Consider the following 19559-nt stretch of genomic DNA (forward strand, 5'->3'; position numbering starts at 1 on the left):
TAAGCACCATGTCCCCATAAGGCTATGTCTCTCTATAAGCACCATGTCCCCATAAGGCTATGTCTCTCTGTAAGCACCATGTCCCCATACAGTCATGTCCCCATAAGGCTATGACTCTCTATAAGCACCATGTCCCCATAAGGCTATGACTCTCTATAAGCACCATGTCCCCATAAGGCTATGTCTTTCTGTAAGCACCATGTCCCCATGACTCTCTGTAAGCACCATGTCCCCATAAGGCTATGTCTCTCTATAAGCACCATGTCCCCATAAGGCTATGTCTCTCTATAAGCACCATGTCCCCATAAGGCTATGTCTCTCTGTAAGCACCATGTCCCCATACAGTCATGTCCCCATAAGGCTATGACTCTCTATAAGCACCATGTCCCCATAAGGCTATGACTCTCTATAAGCACCATGTCCCCATAAGGCTATGTCTCTCTGTAAGCACCATGTCCCCATAAGGCTATGTCTCTCTGTAAGCACCATGTCCCCATAAGGCTATGACTCTCTATAAGCACCATGTCCCCATAAGGCTATGTCTCTCTATAAGCACCATGTCCCCATAAGACCATGTCCCCATAAGGCTATGTCTCTCTATAAGCACCATGTCCCCATAAGGCCATGTCTCTCTATAAGCATCAGATTATGTGGTGTGTTAAGACAGAAGAAGTAGTTTAGGCATGCTTTATAGTTTTTCCTGTAAGCATGAAGGTTGAGCTCAATTCAAATTTCAGTCAGCCAATTCAGGAAGTGATTTGAATTTAACATAACAAATAAAATAAAAAGTTAAACTTTACCAATTAATAGTTTATCCTTTTTCAGTTTATTAAGAAGTGGAAAATAAAAGCACTTTTAAAAAAATGATTACATTTGGAATTTCACTTTACTATTGACGGCCTTAGATTTGAATTGACCTCAACCCAGGTAAGCACCACGTCCAGGTGGTTCAACTTTTTCATCAGTTATGTTACATGATTAGGAGTGAGAACATTAAACACCCTCCCGTCCCTGACTGTTACTAGAACACCAACAACAGTTGAGATCACATGGCCAAAGTTTAATCGTTGTGAACCAATTGTATTAATGTTCCATGGGAATTAAAGTATTGCCCATTCAGCACCAACTATTAAAATGTTTAATTTTGGTAACTTACCGGTAATACATTTTGTAGAGACCCTGTCCTGTCTCCATGATAGTGCTGCTAATTAGCTTGTGGGGATCCTAATATAAATATCTAGCCCCCTCCCTACAGCCCCTGAGCCCCTGTTTCAAAACTTTACAAACGTATTCTTCCTTCCTTCCTTCCTTGTTTCCTTGATATGTAAGCACAGATTTATAAGTATAGGTGTACGTAAGCAAGGTGGGTCTGCATGGCCCTAGGGGCCCTGTTCAAAAGTAGTGCACTATATAGGGAATAAGGTGCCCTCCCTGCTCAGCTCAGTTGCGTGGCTGTGAGTTGAACTCCTGACAGATGTTATTGACCACCTTGGGGACGAACTTGTAGAGGCTGTCAAACTCGTCTACGAAGTAGGAGTGCTCCTTGTCGGGGTCGGTGGCGATGTATTCCAGCTCGTCCTGCGCTGCCCAGGCGATGCCGATGGAGTACGCTATCACACCTGGAGAGGGAGAGGAGAGAGACGGGTAGTTAGAGACTGGACTAGACTATAACAACTGGGTTAGTTTAGACCGGGAGTGGGCCACATTGGGATTTCCGAATTCGACGGAGGGCACATTTTTTTTATCCGATTTGTTCGTAAATATTATGCCAGAAAAAGGCCACTAATTTGAAATAAATATGTTTTTTAATATATAAATATATACACGGTGCATTCAGAAAGTATTCAGACCCTTTGACCTTTTCCACATTTTGTTACGTTACAGCCTTATTCTAAAATTGATTAAATTTGTTTTTTCTTATCAATCTGCAGCAAAATACCATAATGACAAAGTAAATGTATTAAAAGTCAAAAACATAAGTATTGTTGAAGCCCCTTTGGCAGCGATTACAGCCTCGAGTCTTCTTGGGTATGACTCTATAAACCTGGTACACCTGTATTTGTGGAGTTTATCCCATTCTTCTCTGCAGATCCTCTCAAGCTCTGTCAGGTTGGATGGGGAGTGTTGCTGCACAGCTATTTTCTGGTCTCTCCAGAGATGTTCGATCGGCTTCATGTCCGGGTTCTGGCTGGGCCAGAAGGACATTCAGAGACTTGTCCCTAAGCCACTCCTGCGCTGTCTTGGCTGTATGTTTAGGGTTGTTGTCCTGTTGGAAGGTGAACGTTCGCCCCAGTCGGAGATCTTGAGCTCTCTGTTGCAGGTTTTCATCAAGGATATCTCTGTACTTTGCTCCGTTCATCTTTCCCTCGATCCTGACTAGCCTCCCTGTCACTGAAAAACATCCCCACAGCATGATGCTCCCACCATCATGCATCACCGTAGGGATGGTGCCAGATTTCCTTCTGATGTGACGCTTGGCATTAAGACCAAAGAGTTCAGCCGTGGATTCATCAGACCAGAGAATCTTGTTTCTCATGGTCTGAGGGTCCTTTAGGTGCCTTTTATCAAACTCATTTTACTGAGGAGTGGCTTCCATCTGGCCACTCTACCACAAAGGCCTGATTGGTGCTGCAGAGAGAGTTGTCCTTCTAGAAGGTTCTCCCTTCTCCACAGATGAACTCTGCCTGGGTTCTTGGTCACCTCCCTTCTCTTGTCGTGATGGTTCCAAACTTCTTCCATTTAAAAATGATGGAGGCCACTGTGTACTTGGGGACCTTCAATGCTGCAGACATTTTTTGGTACCCTTCCCCACATCTGTGCATCGACACAATCCTGAGTTCAGAGTTCTACAGAGAATTCCTTTGACCTCATGGCTTGGCTTTTGCTCTGATATGTACTGTCAACTGTGTGCCTTTACAAATCATGTCCAATCAATTTAATTTACCACAAGTGGACTCCAATCAAGACCATTAGCATTAAACACCTATTTTCACTTAGCTTAGAAACAAGCCACACACACTGCATGATCAAAAGTATGTGGACACCTGCTCGTCAAACATCTCATTCCAAAATTGTGGGCATTGATATGGAGTTGGTCCCCCCTTATTTGCTATAATGGCCTCTACTCTTCTGGGAAGGCTTTCCACTAGATTTTGGAACATTGCTGCCATAACAGCCTCCACTCTTCTGGGAAGGCTTTCCGCTAGATGTTGGAACATTGCTGCTATAACAGCTTCCACCCCTCTGGGAAGGCTTTCCACTAGATGTTGGAACATTGCTGCTATAACAGCCTCCACTCTTCTGGGAAGGCTTTCCACTAGATGTAGGAACATTGCTGCTATAACAGCTTCCACTCTTCTGGGAAGGCTTTCCACTAGATGTAGGAACATTGCTGCTATAACAGCTTCCACTCTTCTGGGAAGGCTTTCCACTAGATGTTGGAACATTGCTGCTATAACAGCCTCCACTCTTCTGGGAAGGCTTTCCACTAGATGTAGGAACATTGCTGCTATAACAGCTTCCACTCTTCTGGGAAGGCTTTCCACTAGATGTAGGAACATTGCTGCTATAACAGCCTCCACTCTTCTGGGAAGGCTTTCCACTAGATGTAGGAACATTGCTGCAGGGACTTGGTTCCATTCAGCCACAAGAACATTAGTGAGGTCGGGCACTGATGTTGGGTGATTAGGCTTGGCTCACAGTCTGTGTTCCAATTCATCCCGAAGGTGTTCGATGGGGTTGAGGTCAGGGCTCTGTGCAGGCCAGTCAAGTTCTTCCACACCGATCTCAACAAACCATTTCTGTATAGACCTCACTTTGCACAGCGGCATTGTCATGCTGAAACAGGAAAGTTTTTGCCACAAAGTTGGAAGCACAGAATAGTCTAGAATGTCATTGTATGCTGTAGCGTTAAGATTTCCCTTCACTGGAACTAAGGGGCCCGAAACATGAAAAACAAACCCAGACCATTATTCCTCCTCCACTAAACTTTACAGTTGGCACGATGCATTGGGGCAGGTAGGGTTCTCCTGGCATCCACCAAACCCAGATAAGTCCGTAGGACTGCCAGATGGTGAAGCGTGATTCATCACTCCAGGAAACTCGTTTCCACTGCTCCAGAGTCCAATGGCAGCGGGTGTTACACCATGTGCATGGTGATCTTAGGCTTGTGCGTGGCTGCTTTGCCATGAAACCCATTTCATGAAGCTTCCGATGAACAGTTCTTGTGCTGACATTGCTTCCAGAGGCATTTTATAACTCGGTAGTGAGTGTTACAACCGAGGACAGACTATATTTACGCGTTACGTGCTTCAGCACTCAGAGTCCCATTCTGTGAGTTTGTGTGGCCTACCACTTCGCGGCTGAGCCGTTGTTGCTCCAAGACGTTTCAACAGCACTTACAGTTGACCGGGGCAGCTCTAGCAGGGCAGACATTTGACGAACTGACTTGTTGGAAAGGAGGCATCCTATGACGTTGAAAGTCATTAAGCTCTTCAGTAAGGGCCATTCTACTGCCAATATTTGTCTATGGAGATTGCATGGCTGTGTGGTGAATTTAATGCACCTGTCAGCTACGGGTGTGGCTGTAATATCCAGATCCACTAATTTGATGTGGTGTCCACATACCTTTTGTATATACAGTTATCTGGGGCGGCAGGGTAGCCTAGTGGTTAGAGTGTAGAGGCGGTAGGGTAGCCTAGTGGTTAGAGTGTAGAGGCGGTAGGGTAGCCTAGTGGTTAGAGTGTAGGGACGGTAGGGTAGCCTAGTGGTTAGAGTGTAGAGGCGGTAGGGTAGCCTAGTGGTTAGAGTGTAGAGGCGGTAGGGTAGCCTAGTGGTTAGAGTGTAGAGGCGGTAGGGTAGCCTAGTGGTTAGAGTGTAGAGGCGGTAGGGTAGCCTAGTGGTTAGAGTGTAGAGGCGGTAGGGTAGCCTAGTGGTTAGAGCGTTGGGCTAGCAGCCGAAAGGTTGCAAGTTCAAATCCCTGAGCTGACAAGGTACAAATCTGTCGTTCTGCCCCTGAACAGGCAGTTAACCCACTGTTCCTAGGCCTGTTAACCCACTGTTCCTAGACCAGTTAACCCACCGTTCCTAGGCCGTCATTGAAAATAAGAATTTGTTCATAACTGACTTGCCTAGTTAAATAAAGGTAAAATAAAAAAATCTGTTACCAACAGATGTATAACTGTCATGTGAAATCCATAGATTAGGACCTAACGAATGTATTTCAATTTACTGATTTCCTTATGAGGTGTAACTCTTTGGATTGAATTGTTTGCATGTTGCGTATTTTTGTTCAGCGTAGTTTTCATTACATTTCAATTTGGTTTCACACCAACTTAGCTTTCATTACATTTCAATTTGGTTTCACACCAACTTGGCTTTCATTTAGTTTCCCATATGAAGAAATAATAAAATAGCAATCCAAAATTATCCACCAGTATGATGCTAAATTACCTTCATATCAAGGTGCTTTTTCTTAGAGGAGCTTCCCCCCCCCCCCCCCCCCCCCCCCCCATTGGCCAGATTTTCTGACCACACCAATCAACCTCTGACCCCTCACCTTGGCGATGGACGGCCAACGCTGGAGCTCTGACATCATCGTAGCTCCTCCCGTCGGTGATAACGATCATGATCTTGCGTTTGTTGGGTTTGGACTTGCTGAACAGCTGCTCTGCTGCGTAGGTGATAGCCGCTCCAGTACTGGTCCCGCCACTCCAGTAATTAATCCTCTTTATGGCATTAAGCAGATCAGCCTTGTTGTTGTGTTGGCCGAAGGCAAACTCCAGCCGTTGTTCGTACGTATACTGTACTGCGCCGACTCGTGTGTCCGTGTCCGATATCTCAAACTCCCGCGTGATGTTAGCGACGAACTGCAGGACGGTCCGGAAGTTTCCGGTGCCCACAGAGCTGGATCCGTCGATGACGAAGGCAATGTCGTTTGCGTTAAGGCAGGTCTTGCTGCAGACAAGACGGTCGGTGTCGCACACGCGCTTGACGAGGGGTTGGACTGCCTTCCGCAAGGCAAACCAGCTCGACACGGGTAGGGAGTAGAAACCGTTGGTTCGACACACCGCCTGTTGAGAGATGAGAGAAGATGAGGTGGTTGGGCAGGGTTTCATGAAGGGACAGGGCTCAAATTGTGAGGGAATTGGAAGCGGATGTATGTGTTAACATAGCTATGGGTGACCCAGTGACCATCGTCTCTATTTACCTTGTCCACAAAGTTCGGCTCCACCACATTCTGCTTCTCGTTCTCGTCGGGTCCCTCGATGGTCACAAAGAAGATGTTGATACCAGACTCTCTGGCCTGGCGTGATGCCTCCTCTACCTTGTCGGTTGGCCAGCCGTCTACCAGAACCACAGCCACATTGGGCGCTCCGCCCCGGTTACCGTTGGCGTCGCTGAAGTAATGTTTGTTGATATAGGAGAGTGCCTTCCCTAGGAGAACACCGGGGGGTAGCAGAGCGCTTAACAGACAGACAGCTGAAGTAATGTTTGTTGATATAGGAGAGTGCCTTCCCTAGGAGAACACCGGGGGGCAGCAGAGCGCTTAACAGACAGACAGCTGAAGTAATGTTTGTTGATATAGGAGAGTGCCTTCCCTAGGAGAACACCGGGGGGCAGCAGAGCGCTTAACAGACAGACAGCTGAAGTAATGTTTGTTGATATAGGAGAGTGCCTTCCCTAGGAGAACACCGGGGGGCAGCAGAGCGCTTAACAGACAGACAGCTGAAGTAATGTTTGTTGATATAGGAGAGTGCCTTCCCTAGGAGAACACCGGGGGGCAGCAGAGCGCTTAACAGACAGACAGCTGAAGTAATGTTTGTTGATATAGGAGAGGGCCTTCTCTAGGAGAACACCGGGGGGCAGCAGAGCGCTTAACAGACAGACAGCTGAAGTAGTGTTTGTTGATATAGGAGAGTGCCTTCCCTAGGAGAACACCGGGGGGCAGCAGAGAAACAGACAGACAGCTGAAGTAGTGTTTGTTGATATAGCAGAGGGCCTTCCCTAGGAGAACACCGGGGGGCAGCAGAGCGCTTAACAGACAGACAGCTGAAGTAATGTTTGTTGATATAACAGAGGGCCTTCCTTAGGAGAACACTAGGGGGCAACAGAGAAACAGACAGACAGCTGAAGTAGTGTTTGTTGAAAAACCATGACCATTATTCCTCCACCAAACTTTACAGTTGGCACTATGCATTGGGGCAGGTAGCGTTCTCCTGGCATCAATTTTATACACCTGTCAGCAACGGGTGTGGCTGAAATAATCCACTAATTTGAAGGGATGGCCACATATTTATGTGTATATATAGCATAGTTTGATAATACAGGGGAGGGCCTTCCCTAGGAGTACAGCAGGGGGCAGCAGAGAGGTGGTTAAGACAGACAGACAGACAGACACAGCTGAAGTAGTTTAATATAGGAGGGCCTTCCCTAGGAGTACAGCAGGGGGCAGCAGAGAGGTGTTTAAAACAGACAGAGATATAAAACACACAATACGTTTCTGTAAACACATGCACACAACGAAGCCCGTTAAAATGGAATGTTTTGTTCTAAACTACCATCCAGTAAGTGTTCTAATCTAAGAAGTGGTAGGAACACCTGTTTCCAGTGGCCTATTTCTTCTATTGAACCCTTATTTAAACAGGTGAGTTGACTGAGAAGACGTGATATTACAGTATCTATTTAGAAAGCAGAAGCGGTTGATCATCTTGCATCTCATTGTTGGTGGTCTGTACTCTCTTGGCCAGGGGGTTTCACGTGGAAAAACATGGCAATCTCAATGTGTCTTCCTTCTTTAAGTAAAGGATACATAACTACCGAAGACTAGAAACATCTGTGAAGATATGTTGCTGATGAGAACGGAGACGAATGCAGTGGCTAGCTGGCACATTGATTAGAGGGGAGGTTATAGTCTGTAAACACACACAACCCTATTTGTATCCAACTGCAATGTTTAGCAGAGTCACAAAGACCGCATGAGGCATCAAATGAAAGGAAACCATCGCTTCCTGACAGTAATCTGACCCCTGGCCAGTCAGGGCTGGTAGAACCAAATGCCTTTGGTCAGGAGGCCAGGAGTAAAACACTGTTATTTAACTCACAGTGTCTAGGGTCGGATTTAGATTTAATTGCAGTCTCTCGGGGATGTGAAAATGTGGTAAAGATTTTGTGAAACAAGCGATAATTGTGTCCCTTTTCCCTTTCGCACTTAAGTGTGCGGTCTTGTGGCCATGGTGACTCCCGGCTGTACAAAAATGGGTTCCAAAATGGGTTCCAAAATGGGTTCCAAAAGGGTTCCAAAATGGTTCTAAATGGGTTCCAAAAGGGTTCCAAAAGGGTTCTAAAAGGGTTCCAAAAGGATTCCAAAATGGTTCTAAAAGGGTTCCAAAATGGTTCTAAATGGGTTCCAAAAGGGTTCCAAAAGGGTTCCAAAAAGGGTTCCAAAATGGGTTCTAAATGGATTCTAAAAGGGTTCTTCGGGCATTTTGTTGTTGTTCCCCATAGGATAACAGTTTTTGGTTCCAGGTAGAACCCTTTTGGGTTCCACGTAGAACCCCTCTACCCAGAACCAAAACAGGTTCTTCAAAGGGTTCTCCTATGGGGACAGTTGAAGAAACCTTTTTAGGTTTTAGATATTTATTACATTTATTTATTCCACCTTTATTTAACCAGGTAGGCTAGTTGAGAACACCTTTATTTAACCAGGTAGGCTAGTTGAGAACACCTTTATTTAACCAGGTAGGCTAGTTGAGGACAAGTTCTCATTTACAACTGTGACCTGGCCAAGATAAAGCAAAGCAGTGTGAACAGACAACAACACAGAGTTACAAACATACAGTCAATAAAACAATAGAACAAGTCTATATACAGTGTGTGCAAATGATAAGGGAGGTAAGGCAATAAATAGGCCATGGTGGCGAAGTAATTACAATATAGCATTAACACTGGAGTGAAATTACAATGTAGCAATTACACACTGGAGTGAATGATGTGCAGAAGATGAGTGTGCAAGTAGAGATACTGGGGTGCAAAGGAGCAAGATAAAACAAATAACAGTATGGGGATGAGGTATTTGGATGGGCTATTCACAAGATGGGCTATGAGCAGTGATCTGTGAGCTGCTCTGACAGCTGGTGCTTAAAGCTAGCGAGGGAGATATGAGTTTCCAGCTTCAGTGATTTTTGCAGTTTGTTCCAGTCATTGGCAGCAGAGAACTGGAAGGAAGCACCTTTCTAAGAGTGTAGACGAGGTCAGTGGTAGCCCTATTTTTTATTTTATTTTTAGGAACTCAGTCCAGTTTTAAACTTCCTCTTGAAAGTTGTAGGTAGTAGAATACACAAGGCTGGATGTTCCTCGATGTTGGAATACCTGGTCACTGTGGAGCCTCTGCTCTCTGTATGTTGGGGCGGCAGGGTAGCCTAGTGGTTAGAGTGTAGAGGTGGTAGGGTAGCCTAGTGGTTAGAGCGTTGGACTAGTAACCGGAAGGTTGCAAGTTCAAACCCCCGAGCCGACAAGGTCGTTCTGCCCCTGAACAGGCAGTTAACCCACTGTTCCTAGGCCGTCATTGAAAATAAGAATTTGGTTAAATAAAGGTAAACGTTTAAATTGTTCTGTCATTGATTGTTATGTCCGTGTGTACTATTTATATATATTTTTAATGATTTTGGTACAATACAAGTTTTTATTTATTTAATTCATTTATTCACCAACTCACCCACGTTGGACATCCCTCCCTTCTGTGTGATCTTGTCTATGGCAGGTTTCAGCTCTCTGGAGTTAGTATAGGCCTTCAGACTGAACTCTGTGACCGGATCATCTCTGTGGCGACAACAACAACAACAACAACAACATGCATTTCAGAAAGGAAGGAACGAGAAAGAGAAAGGACGAGAAGAGAAGAAACAGATTGAGGCGAGAACCTAAGAGAATGCCATACCCACTGGTCACACTGGTTGAATCAATGTTGTTTCCACGTTGAATCAACGTTGTTTCCACATTGAACCAACGTGGAATTGAACTACCTACCTAATTGATGTCTGTGCCCGGTGTGTATCCACAGGTTCAGTGAGGTTAGACTACCCCATAGACTTACCTGTCAGGTCCATAATTATTGACACCCTTGATAAAGACTGGATCAAATACATTATACAAATACTGAGCTGTACTGTATGTGTGTGTGACCTTTATTTAACTAGGCAAGTCCGTTAAGAACAAATTCTTATTTATTTACAACGACGGCCTACCCCGGCCAAACCCGGACGACGCTGGGCCAATTGTGCGCCGCCCTACGGGACTCCCAATCAAAATGATATTTTATACTAATACAATCGCTCAGTGAAATAGATTTTGTCCAACAAGTAGTATTTTTTCCTTTCTCTAAATGATAGGGGTCAAAATTATTATTTTAATACCTTTCAATAACTCACTTTGCAAGGATAACGGCACTGAGCCTTTTTCTAACATGTTTTATGAGATTCTAGAACACATTGGGAGGGATCTTACACCAGTCCTCCATACAGAATCTGATTGGAGAACACATTGGGAGGGATCTTACACCAGTCCTCCATACAGAATCTGATTGGAGAACACATTGGGAGGGATCTTAGACCAGTCCTCCATACAGAATCTGATTGGAGAACACATTGGGAGGGATCTTAGACCCATCCTCCATACAGAATCTGATTGGAGAACACATTGGGAGGGATCTTAGACCAGTCCTCCACACAGAATCTGATTGGAGAACACATTGGGAGGGATCTTAGACCAGTCCTCCATACAGAATCTGATTGGAGAACACATTGGGAGGGATCTTAGACCAGTCCTCCATACAGAATCTGATTGGAGAATACATTGGGAGGGATCTTAGACCAGTCCTCCATACAGAATCTGATTGGAGAACACATTGGGAGGGATCTTAGACCAGTCCTCCATACAGAATCTGATTGGAGAACACATTGGGAGGGATCTTAGACCAGTCCTCCATACAGAATCTGATTGGAGAACACATTGGGAGGGATCTTAGACCAGTCCTCCATACAGAATCTGATTGGAGAACACATTGGGAGGGAGCTTAGACCAGTACTCCATACAGAATCTGATTCTAGAACACATTGGGAGGGATCTTAGACCAGTCCTCCATACAGAATCTGATTCTAGAACACATTGGGAGGGATCTTAGACCAGTCCTCCAAACAGAATCTGATTCTAGAACACATTGGGAGGGATCTTAGACCAGTCCTCCATACAGAATCTGATTCTAGAACACATTGGGAGGGATCTTAGACCAGTCCTCCATACAGAATCTGATTGGAGAACACATTGGGAGGGATCTTAGACCAGTCCTCCATACAGAATCTGATTGGAGAACACATTGGGAGGGATCTTAGACCAGTCCTCCATACAGAATCTGATTGGAGAACACATTGGGAGGGATCTTAGACCAGTCCTCCATACAGAATCTGATTGGAGAACACATTGGGAGGGATCTTAGACCAGTCCTCCATACAGAATCTGATTGGAGAACACATTGGGAGGGATCTTAGACCCGTCCTCCATACAGAATCTGATTGGAGAACACATTGGGAGGGATCTTTAGACCAGTCCTACATACAGAATCTGATTGGAGAACACATTGGGAGGGAGCTTAGACCAGTCCTCCATACAGAATCTGATTCTAGAGCACATTGGGAGGGATCTTAGACCAGTCCTCCATACAGAATCTGATTCTAGAACACATTGGGAGGGATCTTAGACCAGTCCTCCAAACATAATCTGATTCTAGAACACATTGGGAGGGATCTTAGACCAGTCCTCCATACAGAATCTGATTCTAGAACACATTGGGAGGGATCTTAGACCAGTCCTCCATACAGAATCTGATTGGAGAACACATTGGGAGGGATCTTAGACCAGTCCTCCATATAGAATCTGATTGGAGAACACATTGGGAGGGATCTTAGACCAGTCCTCCATACAGAATCTGATTGGAGAACACATTGGGAGGGATCTTAGACCAGTCCTCCATACAGAATCTGATTGGAGAACACATTGGGAGGGATCTTGGAGCAGCCATACAGAATCTTCGCCTCTTAAATTCAAGCCACGGGTTAGTGGGGTTACTTACCCTTATTGGATCATATATATATTTAGGGGTTACTTACCCTTATTGGATCATATATATATTTAGGGGTTACTCACCCGTATTGGATCATATATATATTTAGGGTTTACTCGCCCGTATTGGATTATATATATATTTAGGGGTTACTCACCCGTATTGGATCATATATATATTTAGGGTTTACTCACCCGTATTGGATCATATATATATTTAGGGGTTACTCACCCGTATTGGATCATATATATATTTAGGGGTTACTCACCCGTATTGGATCATATATATATTTAGGGGTTACTCACCCGTATTGGATCATATATATATTTAGGGGTTACTCACCCGTATTGGATCATATATATATTTAGGGGTTACTCACCCGTATTGGATCATATATATATTTAGGGGTTACTCACCCGTATTGGATCGTATATATATTTAGGGGTTACTCACCCGTATTGGATCATATATATATTTAGGGGTTACTCACCCGTATTGGATCATATATATATTTAGGGGTTACTCACCCGTATTGGATCATATATAAATTTAGGGGTTACTCGCCCGTATTGGATCATATATATATTTAGGGGATACTCGCCCGTATTGGATCATATATATATTTAGGGGTTACTCACCCGTATTGGATCATATATATATTTAGGGGTTACTCACCCGTATTGGATCATATATATATTTAGGGGATACTCACCCGTATTGGATCATATATATATTTAGGGGTTACTCGCCCGTATTGGATCATATATATATTTAGGGGTTACTCGCCCGTATTGGATCATACATATATTTAGGGGTTACTCACCCGTATTGGATCATATATATATTTAGGGGTTACTCACCCGTATTGGATCATATATATATTTAGGGGTTACTCACCCGTATTGGATCATATATATATTTAGGGGTTACTCACCCGTATTGGATCGTATATATATTTAGGGGATACTCACCCGTATTGGATCATATATATATTTAGGGGTTACTCACCCGTATTGGATCATATATATATTTAGGGGTTACTCACCCGTATTGGATCATATATATATTTAGGGGATACTCACCCGTATTGGATCATATATATATTTAGGGGATACTCACCCGTATTGGATCATATATATATTTAGGGGTTACTCACCCGTATTGGATCATATATATATTTAGGGGATACTCACCCGTATTGGATCATATATATATTTAGGGGTTACTCACCCTTATTGGATCATATATATATTTAGGGGTTACTCACCCGTATTGGATCATATATATATTTAGGGGTTACTCACCCGTATTGGATCATATATATATTTAGGGGTTACTCACCCGTATTGGATCATATATATATATTTGGGTTTACTCACCCTTATTGGATCATATATATATTTAGGGGTTACTCACCCGTATTGGATCATATATATATTTAGGGTTTACTCACCCGTATTGGATCATATATATATTTAGGGGTTACTCACCCGTATTGGATCATATATATATTTAGGGGATACTCACCCGTATTGGATCATATATATATTTAGGGGTTACTCACCCGTATTGGATCATATATATATTTAGGGGTTACTCACCCGTATTGGATCATATATATATTTAGGGGTTACTCACCCGTATTGGATCATATATATATTTAGGGGTTACTCACCCGTATTGGATCATATATATATTTAGGGGTTACTCACCCGTATTGGATCATATATATATTTAGGGGTTACTCACCCGTATTGGATCATATATATATTTAGGGGTTACTCACCCGTATTGGATCGTATATATATTTAGGGGATACTCACCCGTATTGGATCATATATATATTTAGGGGTTACTCACCCGTATTGGATCATATATATATTTAGGGGTTACTCACCCGTATTGGATCATATATATATTTAGGGGATACTCACCCGTATTGGATCATATATATATTTAGGGGATACTCACCCGTATTGGATCATATATATATTTAGGGGTTACTCACCCGTATTGGATCATATATATATTTAGGGGATACTCACCCGTATTGGATCATATATATATTTAGGGGTTACTCACCCTTATTGGATCATATATATATTTAGGGGTTACTCACCCGTATTGGATCATATATATATTTAGGGGTTACTCACCCGTATTGGATCATATATATATTTAGGGGTTACTCACCCGTATTGGATCATATATATATATTTGGGTTTACTCACCCTTATTGGATCATATATATATTTAGGGGTTACTCACCCGTATTGGATCATATATATATTTAGGGTTTACTCACCCGTATTGGATCATATATATATTTAGGGGTTACTCACCCGTATTGGATCATATATATATTTAGGGGATACTCACCCGTATTGGATCATATATATATTTAGGGGTTACTCACCCGTATTGGATCATATATATATTTAGGGGTTACTCACCCGTATTGGATCATATATATATTTAGGGGTTACTCACCCGTATTGGATCATATATATATTTAGGGGTTACTCACCCGTATTGGATCATATATATATTTAGGGGTTACTCACCCGTATTGGATCATATATATATTTAGGGGTTACTCACCCGTATTGGATCATATATATATTTAGGGGTTACTCACCCGTATTGGATCATATATATATTTAGGGGTTACTCACCCGTATTGGATCATATATATATTTAGGGTTTACTCACCCGTATTGGATCATATATATATTTAGGGGTTACTCACCCGTATTGGATCATATATATATTTAGGGGTTACTCACCCGTATTGGATCATATATATATTTAGGGGTTACTCACCCGTATTGGATCATATATATATTTAGGGGTTACTCACCCGTATTGGATCATATATATATTTAGGGGATACTCACCCGTATTGGATCATATATATATTTAGGGGATACTCACCCGTATTGGATCATATATATATTTAGGGGATACTCACCCGTATTGGATCATATATATATTTAGGGTTTACTCACCCGTATTGGATCATATATATATTTAGGGGTTACTCACCCGTATTGGATCATATATATATTTAGGGGATACTCACCCGTATTGGATGACGCCCATCATGGGTCCGGCCATGCCCACGTTGATGACCTGTGCCACCTCAGCCAGGAAGTCCTTCTGGATCTTAAAGCGACGCTTCCCAATACTCCAGCTACCGTCCATCAGCCATGCTATGTCAACTTTACAGTCTGCCAATCAATCAATCAATCAATCAATCAATGTGATATCCCAATACTCCAGCTACCGTCCATCAGCCATGCTATGTTAACTTTACAGTCTGCCAATCAATCAATTAATCTTTTATTCAACGTGATATCCCAATACTCCAGCTACCGTCCATCAGCCATGCTATGTCAACTTTACAGTCTGCCAATCAATCAATTAATCAATCATTCAACGTGATATCCCAATACTCCAGCTACCGTCCATCAGCCATGCTGTGTCAACTTTACAGTCTGCCAATCAATCAATTAATCAATCAATCAATGTGATATCCCAATATTCCAGCTACCGTCCATCAGCCATGCTATGTCAACTTTACAGTCTGCCAATCAATCAATTAATCAATCAATCAATGTGATATCCCAATACTCCAGCTACCGTCCATCAGCCATGCTATGTCTACCTTACAATCAATCAATCAATGTGATATCATAGGGCTTATAGGTTATAACACATAATAAACAGCTATCCAGTCTAGTCCCAGTTCTGTTTGTGCTGTCGTGACAACTACGGTGTACGTGTGTGTGTGTGTGTGTGTGTGTGTATGTGTTGGTGTGTGTGTGTACGTGTGTGTGTGAACATACTTGGGTCTCCCTGAGTAACAGGCTCTGGGTCGGCCCGGGGTAGTGAGTCCTGCTCTCTCACACTGAAACCTGATGACAGACAGAACAGAAGATGACAGGCAGAACAGAAGATGACAGAAACGAAGATGACAGAGTACAAGCATGTCAAACATCACATAGAGAAGACAATGCCGTACATAAGGAATGTCATCATGCTTTTTCCAACTGAGACATTACACGATAACAGACCACATCTAAGGATGGATTCAGTCTAACTGGTGAGCCATATCTGTTTCTGTCTAACTGGTGAGCCATATCTGTTTCTGTCTAACTGGTGAGCCATATCTGTTTCTGTCTAACTGGTGAGCCATATCTGTTTCTGTCTAACTGGTGAGCCATATCTGTTTCTGTCTAACTGGTGAGCCATATCTGTTTCTGTCTAACTGGTGAGCCATATCTGTTTCTGTCTAACTGGTGAGCCATATCTGTTTCTGTCTAACTGGTGAGCCATATCTGTTTCTGTCTAACTGGTGAGCCATATCTGTTTCTGTCTAACTGGTGAGCCATATCTGTTTCTGTCTAACTGGTGAGCCATATCTGTTTCTGTCTAACTGGTGAGCCATATCTGTTTCTGTCTAACTGGTGAGCCATATCTGTTTCTGTCTAACTGGTGAGCCATATCTGTTTCTGTCTAACTGGTTAGTCGCTATCGTTTTCCTGCGTTGTTGGATGCAACGGACTGCAAATCAACTACTTAAAAATCATTCAATGTGATTTTCTGGATCTTTGTTTTAGATTCCATCTCTCACAGTTGAAGTGTACCTATGATAAAAATTACAGGCCTCTACGTGCTTTGTAAGTAGGACAACCTGCAAAATCGGCAGTGTATCAAATACTTGTTCTCCCCACTGTATATACAACATATTTTAAAGGCACACGTAGCCTATATATCAATAACATAAACACAAACTATCTAGGTCCAATAGGGGAGAGGCGTTGTGCCGTGAGGTGTTGCTTTATCTGTTTTTTGAAACCAGGTTTGCTGTTTATTTGAGCAATATGAGATGCAAGGTAGTTCCATGCAATAACGGCTCTATATAAAACTGTACACTTTCTTGAATTTGTTCTGGATTTGGGGACTGTGAAAAGACCCCCGGTGGCATGTCTGGTGGGATAAGGGATAAGTGTGTGTGTCAGAGCTCTGTTTAATTTGACTATGCAAACAATTTTGGATTTTCAACACGTTAATGTTTCTTATAAAAAGAAGAAGTGATGCAGTCAGTCTGTCCTCAACTCTCAGCCAAGAGAGACTGGCAGCATAGTATTTATATCAGCCCTCTGATTACAATGAAGAGCCAGATGTGCCTCTCTGTTCTGGGCCAGCTGCAGCTTAACTAGGTCTTTCCTTGCAGCACTGGACCACACGACTGGACAATAATCAAGATTAGACAAAACTAGACCCTACAGAACTTGCTTTTTGGAGTGTGCTGTCAAAAAAGCAGAGCATCTCTTTATTACGGCCCAGACCTCTCCCCATCTTTGCAACCATTGAATCTACAGTTGAAGTCAGAAGTTTACATACACTTAGGTTGGAGTCATTAAAACTCGTTTTTTAACCACTCCACAAATTTCTTGTTAACAAACTATAGTTTTAGCAAGTTGGTTAGGACATCTACTTTGTGCATGACACAAGTAATTTTTCCAGCAATTGTTTACAGATTATTTCACTTATTATTCACTGTATCACAATTCCAGTGGGTCAGAAGGTTACATACACTAAGTTGACAGTGCCTTTAAACAGCATGGAAAATTCCAGAAAATTATGTCATGGCTTTAGAAGCTTCTGTGGATGTATTTCAAGGCCTACCTTCAAATTCAGTGCCTCTTTGCTTGACATCATGGGAAAAGCCGAAAAATTCAGCCAAGACCTCAGAAAAAAAATTGTAGACCTCCACAAGTCTGGTTGATCCTTGGGAACAATTTCCAAATGCCTGAAGGTACCACGTACCAGCTGTGGTTGCTGATGCATATATGGTTGAATCATCAGCATACATGGACTCACTTTGTTTAATGCCAGTGGCAGGTCATTGGTGAAAATTGAAAAGAGTAGAGGGCCTAGAGAGATGCTCTGTGGTACACCACACATTACATTTTTGACATTAGAGATGCTTCCATTAAAGAAAACCCTCTGTGTTCTATTAGATAGATAGCTCTGAATGGCAGAGGTTGAAAAGTCATAGCGCATACGTTTTTTCAACAACAGTTGAATAATATCAAAGGCTGCACTGAAATCTAACAATACAGCTCCCACAATCTTCTTAGGATCAATTTCATTCAACCAATCATCAGTCATTTGTGTCAATGCAGTACATGTTGAGTGCCCTTCTCTATAAGCATGCTGAAAGTCTGTTGTTAATTTGTTTACAGAGAAATAGCATTGTATTTGGTCAGGCACCATTTCCAACAGTTTGCTAAGAGCTGGCAGCAAGCTGATAGGTCTGCTGTTAGAACCAGTAAAGGCCTCTTTACCACTCTTGGGTAGCGGGATGACTTTGGCTTCCCTCCAGGCCTGAGGACAAAGACTTTCCTCAAAGCTCAGATTAAAGATATGACAGATAGGAGTGGCTATAGAGTCAGGTACCATCCTCAGTAGCTTTTCATCTAAGTTGCCAATGCCAGAAGGTTTGTCATTGTTCGTCATCAATAACAATAATGTTTCCTCCTCTCATTAACTTTACAAAATGTAAAGTTCCAATGCTTTTCTTTCGTTATTAGTTGTTTTACGCATGAATATAATGGCTCACTGTTCGTTGTTGGCATTTCCTGCCTAAGTTTGTCTACGTTTGTCTACTTGATGGAGTTGAATTGGTCTTTCTGCCCATAATTTCATTAAAATACTCCATTTTTTTTCTTCCATCATTATTTATGTCATTGATCTTGGCTTCATAATACAGTTTCTTCTTCTTTGTGTTGAGTTTAGTTACATAGTTTCTCAGTTTGCAGTAAGTCAGCCAGTCAGATGTGCAGAAAGTCAGCCAGTCAGATGTGCAGTCAGACTTATTAGCCACTCCTTTTGCCCCATCTCTTTCAACCATACAGTTTTTCAATTCCTCATCAATCCATGGAGCCATAACAGTTCCAACAGTCAGTTTCTTAACAGGTACATGTTTATCAATAATTGGAAGAAGCAATTTCATAAATTCATTAATTAAGTGCCTGGATGCTCCTAATTAATCACATCAGACCAACAAATATTTTGAGCATCATCCATATAAGAGTCACAGCAAAATATTTTGTATGATCTCGTATATACTATTTTTGTCCCAGCTGTTGGAACTTTGGCTTTCATGTATATAGCTACTATATTGTAATCACTGCATCCAATGGGTACGGATACAGCTTTAGTTCTACCTGGAACCAGAGGTTTCTTCATGAGAGGGTTCTAAATGGAACTCGAAGGGGTTATCATACAGGGACAAATCAAAGGATTCTCCCATCTGGACAAACAACATAACTCTGTAAGCAGGGGGTTCATGACAGGGTTCTATGTAGAACACAAATGGACAAAATGAAGAACTCACAAGAGTTCCTTGTGAGAGGTTTCTAATGACAGGAAC

The 19559-nt window shown here is 42.6% G+C and overlaps 1 protein-coding gene across 6 annotated transcripts in view; it reads right to left on the reverse strand.

Moving 5' to 3' along the window:
• Window positions 1-1151: 1151 nt before the first annotated feature.
• LOC139367868 (vitrin) overlaps window positions 1152-19559 on the reverse strand; it is an 80825-nt gene continuing 62417 nt past the window's right edge. For 5 of the 6 annotated variants that reach the window (XM_071106213.1, XM_071106217.1, XM_071106216.1 and 2 more), the window contains 6 exons: window positions 15964-16032; window positions 15198-15345; window positions 9716-9819; window positions 6209-6435; window positions 5558-6071; window positions 1152-1619 (listed from right to left, as the gene is read on the reverse strand). In XM_071106213.1, the coding sequence (XP_070962314.1) occupies window positions 1441-1619; window positions 5558-6071; window positions 6209-6435; window positions 9716-9819; window positions 15198-15345; window positions 15964-16032 (1241 nt within the window). In that variant the 3' untranslated portion in view covers window positions 1152-1440. The remainder of the gene's footprint in view (window positions 1620-5557; window positions 6072-6208; window positions 6436-9715; window positions 9820-15197; window positions 15346-15963; window positions 16033-19559) is intronic. The other variant, XM_071106215.1, reaches the window with a different exon arrangement.

The sequence above is a fragment of the Oncorhynchus clarkii genome, chromosome 16 (genome assembly GCF_045791955.1).
Source record: "Oncorhynchus clarkii lewisi isolate Uvic-CL-2024 chromosome 16, UVic_Ocla_1.0, whole genome shotgun sequence".
Taxonomy (NCBI): Eukaryota; Metazoa; Chordata; class Actinopteri; order Salmoniformes; family Salmonidae; genus Oncorhynchus; species Oncorhynchus clarkii.